We start from the raw sequence: 12,500 nt of genomic DNA on the forward strand, positions 1-12,500 counted from the left end.
TGTGTGTGTGTGTGTGTGTGTGTGTGTTCCGCAGCGAGGGTGTCCTTCACAGGGGAAGAAGGGGGTTCTAGAAGCGCGTGTTTAGAAGCTGAAGATGCTCTCTCTCTCTCTCTCTCTCTCTCTGTTGCTGGCTCTCTGATGCTCTCTCTCTCTCTCTCTCTGTTGCTGGCTCTCTTTGTCGCAGTCTTCTTATCAAGATCAGTGCCGGCATGAACGCACCAGAAAGCACATGCTGATGTAGCACGCTGTGGTAATGGCCTCTTTATGCCAACATAAATAACCAAATCGAAAAAACATCTCTCAGCTTCGCACAACATTTTTCCAGGCCCATTTCATGGTGTCTGACTGTTTTATAATAGCTATGGAAAAGAGAGGCAGAGGCTATATCTGACACCAAAGCGAGCAGCACGGGCGTTTGCTACAAATTCCTTTATTTCATGCTTTTCCTATTCTTAGCGGAGCTGCTTGCTGCTTTGCCCCCGTGAATGTTACACACACACAAAACCCAAATGACTGCATCAGATTCTTTGGGAATTCTTCCTGCTCCGGGACAAGAAGTCACATTGGAACTTTACTCGCCTCCTGAAGTGCGGTGTCTTGGTGTGAGTGTTTTTACTGCAGTGGATGCGGGGCAGCAGGGCACGGATATGTCCTTGAGTGGATCATGTACGACCCCGCCATTTTATCAGGCCCAATCCCCAACGGTTTCAAGCACTCATCATCTCTCTTTTTTTCTTGCCTCTCTGTTTCATTTAGTTATGACTTGGTACACATCTGGGTTCCTGGGCTCCGTTTATAGCGCCTGTGTTTTGGTCCCTGCTGTTGAAGGAGGAGACGGCAGAAGGAGGAGAAGTAGTGGTGGTGGTACCTATAGTGAGTGACATGACGCCTGCTCTCTTGGTGCAGTTGCACAGGCTGAAAGCCCAGTTCTCTGTGTCTTCATCATGGTCTTCATCAAAGCTCTACACAGGGTGACTGATCTTTACAGTTGAGCTGCTGCTCACCTGTGAGGTTGGAAGTCGACCCTTCGCATTTTGTTTTTCCTCTAATTCTGTGGTTCTCAACCTTTTTCATATCAAGGAGGACCTACTGTATAGTCCACATTAGGACCTACTGTAGTCCACATTAGGACCTACTGTATAGTCCACATTAGGACCACAGACCCCCCCATTTGATGAGATCTTCTCTCTTGGACCCAAATCTGGGAATATTCTTGGATATGATTTTGTATAGAATTGACTATCTGTACTGTACTGTACTGTACTGTATGTAGAGATATAGGTCTCTAACAGTGAAACTATGATCAAAAATACTCATTCTAAAATGAAGTTTGACACTTCATCCATTTGCTGGGGACCCCCTGGAGGACTGCCCTCAGGGACCTCTGGTGGTCCGCGGACCCCACATCGACGACCACCGCTCTAATTTTCCGTCCGGGGAGAATCCTCAAAAGAAAACGCATTCGAACGATTTGATCTCTTTTCCAACGTGTTTGTTTCTTTGTACCTTTTCTCATTTCAAGTTGGACCACTTTCCTCTCTCCTCTCATCCTCCCCCAGTTTCATTTACAGCTTGCAGCCTCTATCTAACAGGGCGTATTAGCCGTGTGTAAAACTGCCTCCTGCGCTCTGCTGTGGCTCTGCTCATTTGTCATCACATCCTGTTAAAGGGAACAAACGGCCCTCTGCTCAGCTCTCTCTCTGTTGTTAATTAACCCTCCTAACAGACACTAGACTAACCGACATCGCTACCGCCTCTCTGAGCGCCGTTATCACCGCTCTGCCTGCCGGTACAGCTAAGCTATGTGAGCGTTTCTGCAGGTGTCAGGAGGGCTGATCCGGCGTGCGTCCTGTCCTCTCTCCCTGCCTGATGATCCGGCGTGCGTCCTCTCTCCCGGCCTGATGACGTGTGTTTCAGAGTATACGACTCCGGCAGCAATGCGGGTTTTATCGCAAATTGAATAGTTGAGGGAGATGTTGAGGAGCCATACATCACGGGGACACGCGGTGCAGACGCAGGGCATCCAGCAGCATGGAGGCAGGCAGGCACAGGGCATCCAGCAGCATGGAGGCAGGCAGGCGCAGGGTATCCAGCAGCATGGAGGCAGACACAGGGTATCCAGCAGCATGGAGGCAGACACAGGGCATCCAGCAGCATGGAGGCAGGCACAGGGCATCCAGCAGCATGGAGGCAGGCAGGCGCAGGGTATCCAGCAGCATGGAGGCAGGCAGGCGCAGGGTATCCAGCAGCATGGAGGCAGGTGCAGGGTATCCAGCAGCATGGAGGCAGGCAGGCGCAGGGTATCCAGCAGCATGGAGGCAGGCAGGCGCAGGGTATCCAGCAGCATGGAGGCAGGCAGGCGCAGGGTATCCAGCAGCATGGAGGCAGACACAGGGCATCCAGCAGCATGGAGGCAGACACAGGGTATCCAGCAGCATGGAGGCAGGCAGGCACAGGGTATCCAGCAGCATGGAGGCAGACACAGGGTATCTAGCAGCATGGAGGCAGGTACAGGGCATCCAGCAGCATGGAGGCAGGCAGGCACAGGGCATCCAGCAGCATGGAGGCAGGCAGGCACAGGGCATCCAGCAGCATGGAGGCAGGCAGGCACAGGGCATCCAGCAGCATGGAGGCAGGCACAGGGCATCCAGCAGCATGGAGGCAGGCAGGCACAGGGCATCCAGCAGCATGGAGGCAGGCAGGCGCAGGGTATCCAGCAGCATGGAGGCAGGCAGGCGCAGGGTATCCAGCAGCATGGAGGCAGACACAGGGTATCCAGCAGCATGGAGGCAGACACAGGGTATCTAGCAGCATGGAGGCAGACACAGGGTATCCAGCAGCATGGAGGCAGACACAGGGCATCCAGCAGCATGGAGGCAGACACAGGGTATCCAGCAGCATGGAGGCAGACACAGGGTATCTAGCAGCATGGAGGCAGGCAGACACAGGGTATCCAGCAGCATGGAGGCAGGCACAGGGCATCCAGCAGCATGGAGGCAGACACAGGGTATCTAGCAGCATGGAGGCAGGCAGGTGCAGGGTATCCAGCAGCATGGAGGCAGACACTGGGTATCTAGCAGCATGGAGGCAGGCACAGGGTATCTAGCAGCATGGAGGCAGACACAGGGTATCCAGCAGCATGGAGGCAGACACAGGGTATCCAGCAGCATGGAGGCAGACACAGGGTATCTAGCAGCATGGAGGCAGGCACAGGGTATCCAGCAGCATGGAGGCAGGCACAGGGTATCCAGCAGCATGGAGGCAGGCAGGCACAGGGTATCCAGCAGCATGGAGGCAGGTGCAGGGTATCCAGCAGCATGGAGGCAGGCAGGCACAGGGCATCCAGCAGCATGGAGGCAGGCAGGCACAGGGCATCCAGCAGCATGGAGGCAGGCAGGCACAGGGTATCCAGCAGCATGGAGGCAGGCAGGCACAGGGTATCCAGCAGCATGGAGGCAGGCAGGCACAGGGTATCCAGCAGCATGGAGGCAGGCAGGCACAGGGCATCCAGCAGCATGGAGGCAGGCAGGCACAGGGCATCCAGCAGCATGGAGGCAGGCAGGCACAGGGCATCCAGCAGCATGGAGGCAGGCACAGGGCATCCAGCAGCATGGAGGCAGGCAGGTGCAGGGTATCCAGCAGCATGGAGGCAGGCAGGCACAGGGCATCCAGCAGCATGGAGGCAGGCAGGTGCAGGGTATCCAGCAGCATGGAGGCAGGCACAGGGTATCTAGCAGCATGGAGGCAGACACAGGGCATCCAGCAGCATGGAGGCAGGCAGACACAGGGTATCTAGCAGCATGGAGGCAGGCACAGGGTATCCAGCAGCATGGAGGCAGGCAGACACAGGGTATCTAGCAGCATGGAGGCAGGCAGGCACAGGGTATCCAGCAGCATGGAGGCAGGCAGACACAGGGTATCCAGCAGCATGGAGGCAGGCACAGGGTATCTAGCAGCATGGAGGCAGGCACAGGGTATCCAGCAGCATGGAGGCAGGCAGACACAGGGTATCCAGCAGCATGGAGGCAGGCAGACACAGGGTATCTAGCAGCATGGAGGCAGGCACAGGGTATCCAGCAGCATGGAGGCAGGCAGACACAGGGTATCCAGCAGCATGGAGGCAGGCAGACACAGGGTATCTAGCAGCATGGAGGCAGACACAGGGTATCCAGCAGCATGGAGGCAGGCAGACACAGGGTATCCAGCAGCATGGAGGCAGGCACAGGGTATCTAGCAGCATGGAGGCAGACACAGGGTATCCAGCAGCATGGAGGCAGGCAGACACAGGGTATCCAGCAGCATGGAGGCAGACACAGGGTATCCAGCAGCATGGAGGCAGGCAGACACAGGGTATCCAGCAGCATGGAGGCAGACACAGGGTATCCAGCAGCATGGAGGCAGGCAGACACAGGGTATCCAGCAGCATGGAGGCAGACACAGGGTATCTAGCAGCATGGAGGCAGGCAGACACAGGGTATCCAGCAGCATGGAGGCAGACACAGGGTATCTAGCAGCATGGAGGCAGGCAGACACAGGGCATCCAGCAGCATGGAGGCAGGCACAGGGTATCCAGCAGCATGGAGGCAGGCAGACACAGGGTATCCAGCAGCATGGAGGCAGACACAGGGTATCTAGCAGCATGGAGGCAGGCAGACACAGGGTATCCAGCAGCATGGAGGCAGACACAGGGTATCTAGCAGCATGGAGGCAGGCAGACACAGGGCATCCAGCAGCATGGAGGCAGACACAGGGTATCTAGCAGCATGGAGGCAGGCAGACACAGGGCATCCAGCAGCATGGAGGCAGACACAGGGTATCTAGCAGCATGGAGGCAGGCAGACACAGGGCATCCAGCAGCATGGAGGCAGGCACAGGGTATCCAGCAGCATGGAGGCAGGCAGACACAGGGTATCCAGCAGCATGGAGGCAGACACAGGGTATCTAGCAGCATGGAGGCAGGCAGACACAGGGTATCTAGCAGCATGGAGGCAGACACAGGGCATACAGCAGCATGGAGGCAGACACAGGGCATACAGCAGCATGGAGGCAGACACAGGGTATCTAGCAGCATGGAGGCAGGCACAGGGTATCTAGCAGCATGGAGGCAGACACAGGGTATCTAGCAGCATGGAGGCAGGTGCAGGGTATCTAGCAGCATGGAGGCAGACACAGGGTATCTAGCAGCATGGAGGCAGGCACAGGGTATCTAGCAGCATGGAGGCAGACACAGGGTATCTAGCAGCATGGAGGCAGGCACAGGGTATCCAGCAGCATGGAGGCAGGCACAGGGTATCTAGCAGCATGGAGGCAGACACAGGGTATCCAGCAGCATGGAGGCAGACACAGGGTATCTAGCAGCATGGAGGCAGGCACAGGGTATCTAGCAGCATGGAGGCAGGCACAGACGAACATGGCTCAGTGGGATTTACAGATGGAATGGCTGCTATATGACGGAGACTGTGTTTTATAACTGGTTTAGCAAATCATATTGTCAGCTTGTAAATGCCATCTAGTGTGTGTGTGTGTGTGTGTGTGTGTGTGTGTGTGTGTGTGTGTGTGTGTGTGTGTGTGTGTAAAAGTTGTGCAGTTCTGTGCGTGTGTGTGTGTGTGTGTGTGTGTGTGTGCGTGCCTATAGTTTAGCTTCAAAGAGGTGACCTTGCTCTTCCCTTTCTTCTCTCTGTCTCAGTCGCCAAAATAAAACGTTGGCATTTTGTCTGAAAACCCGGGATAAATATCAACGTTTCCATTAAACACAAATACAACAGCTTTGCTTATGTTTAGGCATGAAAACAACTTGGTTAAGTTAGTAAAACAAGAGGTAGCGCTGTCGCCTCACAGCTAGAAGGTCCTGGGTTCGATTCCCACCTGGGACGCTGTGAGCGCTGAAGGAGTGCGTGCCCGTCCGCATGTCCTCGAGTGCCCACCGCCCGGGTGGGGTCGTCAAAAAGGGCCTTTCTATGTGGATTTTGCATGTTCTCCCCGTGCCCCCTGGGGGTTTCCTTCATATAAGAACCCCTCACCAAATACATGCAATATCCTGGTCGCTGAAGTGGTGCCTCCTCTGGATGTTCGGGGCGCCTGTTCGGAGGGAGGGGAACTCGTTGGAATAGTGTGATCCTCCCACGTGCTATGTCCTACCGGTGAAGCTTCCCCTGTCAGGTGAAAAGAAGCGGCTGGCTAACTGCCCATGTCTCGGAGGAAGCATGGAGCCAGTTTCAGCTCTCTCCAGATTGGCAGCAACCAGGATAAATAAATTAAAATGAGCACTAATGGGGATAAAAATGGGATAAAAAAATCTGGGGGGGAAGGAGAAAAAAAAGGGAAAAAAAGACATGTACTGTTAGGCCCCTGAGCCAGGCAATGGAACTGGAGTTGGTCCCTAGGTGCTGCACTGCAGCTGCCCACTGCTCCTACCGTATATCTAGGAGGGTTCCTAGTAGAGGATGGGTTAACTTCAGGTATCGAGAAAGGTGATATGTATTTTGTGTATTTTGTGTATTTAATATAATACATATTCATGGGTTGCAGAAAAGTACAGTGTCGATATTCCATTCTGGCGGATGGCATGCTGGTAATGTGTCTCTTGTTTCCTCGCAGCTTGAGCAAGCCATCAGACCCCCCCCCCCCCCCCCCCCCCCCCCGCAGCCTGCTTGCACTTCACAGGTCGATTGGATCAATTCGTCCATGTTGACCTTTCATCTACTGACCAGTGAGAAGACACTTACCTGCCCTGCACCCCCCCCTCTCCCCCCTCTGCTCCAAGAAGACTTCCTAAATTAGAGCTGGTGACATTGCCAGTCTACGCTCTGTTATACTGCCTCCTATTGGTTTCCTCTGTACTCACTTGGCCTGCTGCTGATGCTCTGCTCCACGTATGGATTTTCTGCCCTGTGATTTCTCAGCCTGTCGGCGCGTGATGGCCTGTTCACATCTAACCCTGCGGATTGGAGCTGATTGCAGCTGTAGATCTTCGTCTTTGTGTCTGTGGAGAGCTGGAAGCTCCGCCAAGGATTTGCTAGATGTTTAGCTCACCATGGATTTGGAGAAGTAGTAGCAACAAGGCTATGTGTTGACGTTTGCAAATACTGTATGACTCCATGTTTGCAGTTCATTTGCAACAGCTGGGACAAATTTCTTCTGAAGAGGTGTGTGTGTGTGTGTGTGTGTGTGTGTGTGTGTGTGTGTGTGTGTGTGTGTGTTGGGCTGCTTATATTTATGATGGACTGGCTGTACTGTGTGTGTAATGTACCTTTGTATGAGCAAGTGCGTTTTCACCAACCCAGTCTCACCCCGTGGCGTACACATAACACACTTTTCCACTTCCAAAAATACGTGCCATGTGTACGGGAAAGCCAAATTTGACGTGCAGTCGATACACCGAGCGGGCGGTGGCGACCCGAACCACGGCCGGCCCGGTTGCGACAGGGCCCGTGGCCAGTGTGGGAGAGTCGTGTAACCACTGGCGTGAAGCCGTGTCCTGGTTGAAAACGGCGCTGGTTTCCTGGTCATGTTTAGGTCACTAAAACAACTTGGTTAGGGTTCTGATTTGGGTTGGGGTTAAAAACAATTAAAACAGGGTTAAAGGGATAGTTCACTTTTTTTTTTAGGTCTAGCCCTATTTGCTAATCACCAATGATGATGTTGATTGGTAGAGTTCTTTCTCAGCACAATCCATCCTGTTCCTCATAGTAGCTCTGGAAAGTTGGGGGGGAAACGAATGCAAGGTCACTGGGGTCACGGCTCCTCCTGCAGGTACCAGCTGACTGAAGCTCACTGAAATGTACTTGGTGTGCACTGTGGATGAAACTGCATTGAGCTTCATCTGTCATCGGTAGCAAATAGGGCGAGACTTTAAATGCGCAGTGTTTACCTTCTCTCTCTGTTTTCCTCATGGAGAACTCAGATTTCCTCCTCTGGCAAAGCGCTCCGTTGTGACGCGTTTTACGCCACAACGCGTCACAACGGAACTGCGGAAGTTCTGCTTGAGACACGGAATCTGCTCTGAGGGCAGAATGCATGGAGAGCCTTAACGAGCCTTAAAGGAACACTCCGCCCATTTTCAACCAGCTTTGTATCATTAGAACATCAGTAGTATATCAGAAAACTGTAAACTGTTTTGAAGTCTGTCATTTAATTTGACAGTTATTGAGTGTTAAAGTGTGGACCAGTGACATCACTGGTCCACACTAACTCAAATGAATAACTCATTAACTCAAATCAACTCTCAATAACTGTCAAACTAGATGAATGATGAATAGTTTGACAGTTATTGAGAGTTGATTTGAGTTAATGAGTTATTCATTTGAGTTAGTGTGGACCAGTGATGTCACTGGTCCACACTTTAACACTCAATAACTGTCAAATTAAATTACAGACTTCAAAACAGTTTACAGTTTTCTGATATACTACTGATGTTCTAATGATACAAAGCTGGTTGAAAATGGGCGGAGTGTTCCTTTAATGACTTGCAGCTGGCAGTGGCGGAGTTTCTGCAGGCAGAGAAAGGGTGCATTTCTCCCCGTGAGGTGAAAAGTGGGGTTATTGTGCACGGATTGAAGAGAATGGGCTGATTTTGACAGATGTACTGAAGGCATCATATAGCCACAGCAGCCTCTGCAGCACGAATGCAAGCTAGATACAAGCCAGAAACATGACGACAGACTTCTTCAGATGTCAGTGTGTTTGCTCCTCTAGATCAGGGATGGGCAACTGTGATGATAGAGAGGAGCCACACAAAAAATGTCCTCGCTACCAGAGGGCCAGATTCCACCAGTAGCCAGCACTTCCACCAGTAGCCTACACTGTAACACCATCACTCCTATAGCTATTCATTTGATGAAAAGGACTGGTAGGCAAAGTTTATTATACCAACATTTATATTTTTCATATTCAAATTTAGTAATTCTTCCATTCAGATGACAGCAGAAACTTTGCTCTAGCTTTAACACAGCCCGCTACAGCAATTTGATGGGGTACATCACCCAAATATGTCATAATAATCATATTAGTAATGTTGCATTATGCAATGTGCACCCTGGATATAGTTTGTAACAATAGCGTTAGCTCAAATGCTAACATTAAACAGTTTGTGGATGGACAATGCTAACGCAATTAGCGCCCATGTTCTGGGATGTACAGTCAGGGCCGATTCTAGGGGGGGGCAGGGGTGGGCTATGCCCACCCAAATTTTTTTTTTTTTTTTTTGTATCTCCCTTTTTGAATTCCAGGCGACCGCACTTAGGGTCGCGACCCGAAGGTTGGAGACCACTGGGTTAGTTAGTTTAGGGCACCTAACAGTAGTTATAGCTTTAATTTGATTTGAGAAATAAGCTCATCCAATGCAAAGAATATTATGGAGTTGATTATTTTAAACTATGGATGAAGGATTGTTATTTATTTGTTAGGGTAACAAAGTCAATCTGCTTTCAAAGTTTTAATTTCAGTTTGAGTTTGAATAAGACTAAAAGTCTTGTAAATATAGGTTTGAAGGCTAAATGGCAAATAGTTTTTAGCTATGGTTAAGTCTCACTGCACTAGTCTTTAATTTGATTTGAGAAATAAGATCATCCAATGAAAAGAAATGTTATGGAGTTGATTATTTTAAACTGGATGAAGTATTTTTATTTATTTTTAGGGTAAGTCAATCTGCTTTCAAAGTAGTTTTCTTTGTCACTTTTCAGTTTGAATTTGAATAAGACTAAACGTCTCGGAAATATAGCAATAGTTTTGTAAATAGTTAGTTTGTACATAGTTTGCTAATAGTTTTGACAATAATAATGTAAACACTGGCCTGTCACCTGAGTGAAAGTTCCTACTTACAGTTTGGTGACCCAAAACAGAATGGTGACTCCTACTGGAACAATTTGGTTCAGTGTTTATGCCTGTGTTGCTGTCTGTTGTAGTGTAAAACGACTAAAGGGAGAGCAGGTGGTTACATGAAAGTGAGTGAGAAATGGAGAAGATACTGAATAATGACATCACAACAGTATAATCCTAATGTTAATTTAAAATTAAATATTCTTGGATGAAAGTCCAAAAACCGTCAAATTTTCTTCGGCGCTGCCCTTGCAGGCAGCACCGAGAGTCCATTCCTACCTAAAAGTACTTCCAGCGCCACTGAATATAATGCAATTTAATCCCCATCCCCGAACCCACAACCTCTGGCAACCTACCGCCAAAGTTGCCCCCTACCAGCCCACCCTAGTGTGGCAGGCTAGATACGGGCCTGTGTACAGTAAAAGAAAAACACAGATTTGGGTAGTCTAACCTAACCTAACCTAACCAAAAACCTCCGCCTTGTAAAAAGAAAGAAAGAATAATAATAATTATATATATATATATATATATATATATATATATATATATATATATATATATATATATATATATATATATATATATATATATATATGTATATATATATATGTATATATGTATATATATATGTGTATATATATATATATATATATTTAAATTGACCCAGGGGCCACACTGAGTGAGGTTGGGGGCTGTATGCAACCCGCGGGCCGCCAGTTTCCCGCCCCTGCTCTAAAGCCAGAGACATGAAGGCAGACTTGTTCAGACGTCAGTGTGTTTCCTCCTCTAGGTGAGCATGCTGCTGTGGCTGGCTGTGCTGCCTGCTCTGTCCTGGGCTCAGCGGTCGGAGCCCATGTTCTCAGCCGTCACGCAGACCGTGCTTCCTCCAGACTACGACAACAACCCCACCCAGCTCAACTACGGCGTGGCCGTCACCGACGTGGACGGAGACGGAGACCTGGAGATCTTTGTGGCCGGGTGAGAGGGGGGAGGGAAGAGGGGGGAGGGTGGTTTAGATTTAGATTCATCCCAGCTTCATGAAGAACTCCTAAAATCCTTTGGAATAGTTGACCTCAAAATGAAAATGTTGTCATTATGTCAGGAGGACACAGGCAGTTTCTTTAGAGTGGGATGGCAATACAATTACTCCCAAATTACTATCAGTTTTCGGAAGCCAAACAATTACATTTTGGGTCCAAAAGTGCAATATTTCCCTCATTATCTCCTAAATACACTCTTCACATTATTGTCAGTGTTCTTGAACGTCCCAATAAACCGGTCCATACAAAATGGAAAGAGTGACGTTTTACATGATGCCCAATATGTCATTCTAACTCCTTTAACACGACAACTATTGGCAGACAAATCCTCTTCATTCATTCTGCCATTACAGCACAAAGTAGCTCTGTAGCACCCGGTGTAAAAGTCAGAAGTACAAGCTGACGAGGAGCATGCTAAGGCAGCAAGACTCTACTACCACATTGCTGTGGGGCGACCGGAGCTTTGTGAGCGGGGGAACACTTGGATTATGCTTTTTGAAGTCATTTTTGATATTGTTTTTGCCCTTTGTGGAACTCTAAAAATGGTCTCCATTCACTCACAATTTTGGAGAATGCTGTTATGGAGCGGTGTTAGCTAGCAAACTTGCTTCATGTTATACTGACATTGGGAGTGAGTAGATAATGACAACATTTTCATTTTGGGGTGAAATATTCCTTTAACATAATTTTTCCGACCTGTGTGTAGAGCAATAACAGGAAAGTGATCTCCGTACTAAAATGAAAAGTGCCGTTTCATTTCCTGAGCTAAAGGTTGAATACAAAGACAAAGACTATATAAGAGACGAGAGATGGTGAGGTTGCCCCTCGAGGCTCACTCAGCTGATGAAAATGGATGTGATTGGATGGAGTGCCATTGATGGGAGCAGTTTGGCACGCCTGCAGGACGAGTCTGTCCAATGAAGCAGGGATGAGTTTCACAATGCTTAACAGAATATAGATTGAGGAGAATGACCCTCCTTAATACATGTCATTTAGCCAAGTCGGCCTATTCAGCAGGTATCGTACCTTTAGGCCCCTCTGCTCTAGTCAAGTGTGGCATGGTGATGGAAAAGCCTGCGCTCCCCTTCTGTTTGTCCCTGGGTTTGAATTCTAACAGACAGTTTGATTCATAATCAGTGTCTGACCTGCTCATAAGAGCCCACAGACGCCCACAGACAGACAGAAAACGGAAGTAAATTGCTGAAAGTCAAAATAAAGGTACCGGTATCCTGTGTTACCCTCAGTTAAATAGCGTTAGCTAACGTCATGATTGCTACTATGGATATAAATTTTAGGTATGTTTCTCGGCCCAGAAACGGTCATCGATCCACGATTCTGTCTGTCTGTGGGAGTACCTTATATGGGCGTACCTTGAAATGTGGGCGTACCCTGAAATGGTCACGTGACTTCAATCTTTCAATTTTCAGTTTTCAAATTTGTATTTTTTACTTTGAATTTTACTTTTCAATGTTCATTTTGCGTTTTTCCAATCCAAAATTAATAATGAAAAATGTGGTCAGACTTTGACTTTTTTTCCGATTCGGTTTGAAAATTACGTAATTTCCAGCTTCAATTATTTAATTTTTTTTGCTGTTTTTCATTCTTCATTTTCGATTTTTAACCATTTTCCATGTCTCAATTAGA

The 12,500-nt window shown here is 49.0% G+C and overlaps 1 protein-coding gene across 1 annotated transcript in view; it reads left to right on the top strand.

The window, feature by feature from the left end:
• Positions 1–226: 226 nt before the first annotated feature.
• Positions 227–12,500, top strand: part of crtac1b (cartilage acidic protein 1b) — a gene marked incomplete at its 3' end in the record, with an annotated part of 41,561 nt that continues 29,287 nt past the window's right edge. The window contains 2 exon segments of the mRNA XM_083658330.1: positions 227–250; positions 10,607–10,794. Coding sequence (XP_083514456.1) covers positions 10,613–10,794 — 182 coding nt within the window. The 5' untranslated portion in view covers positions 227–250; positions 10,607–10,612.

This window comes from Poromitra crassiceps, assembly GCF_964638095.1.
Source record: "Poromitra crassiceps genome assembly, chromosome: 22".
Lineage (NCBI taxonomy): Eukaryota > Metazoa > Chordata > Actinopteri > Beryciformes > Melamphaidae > Poromitra > Poromitra crassiceps.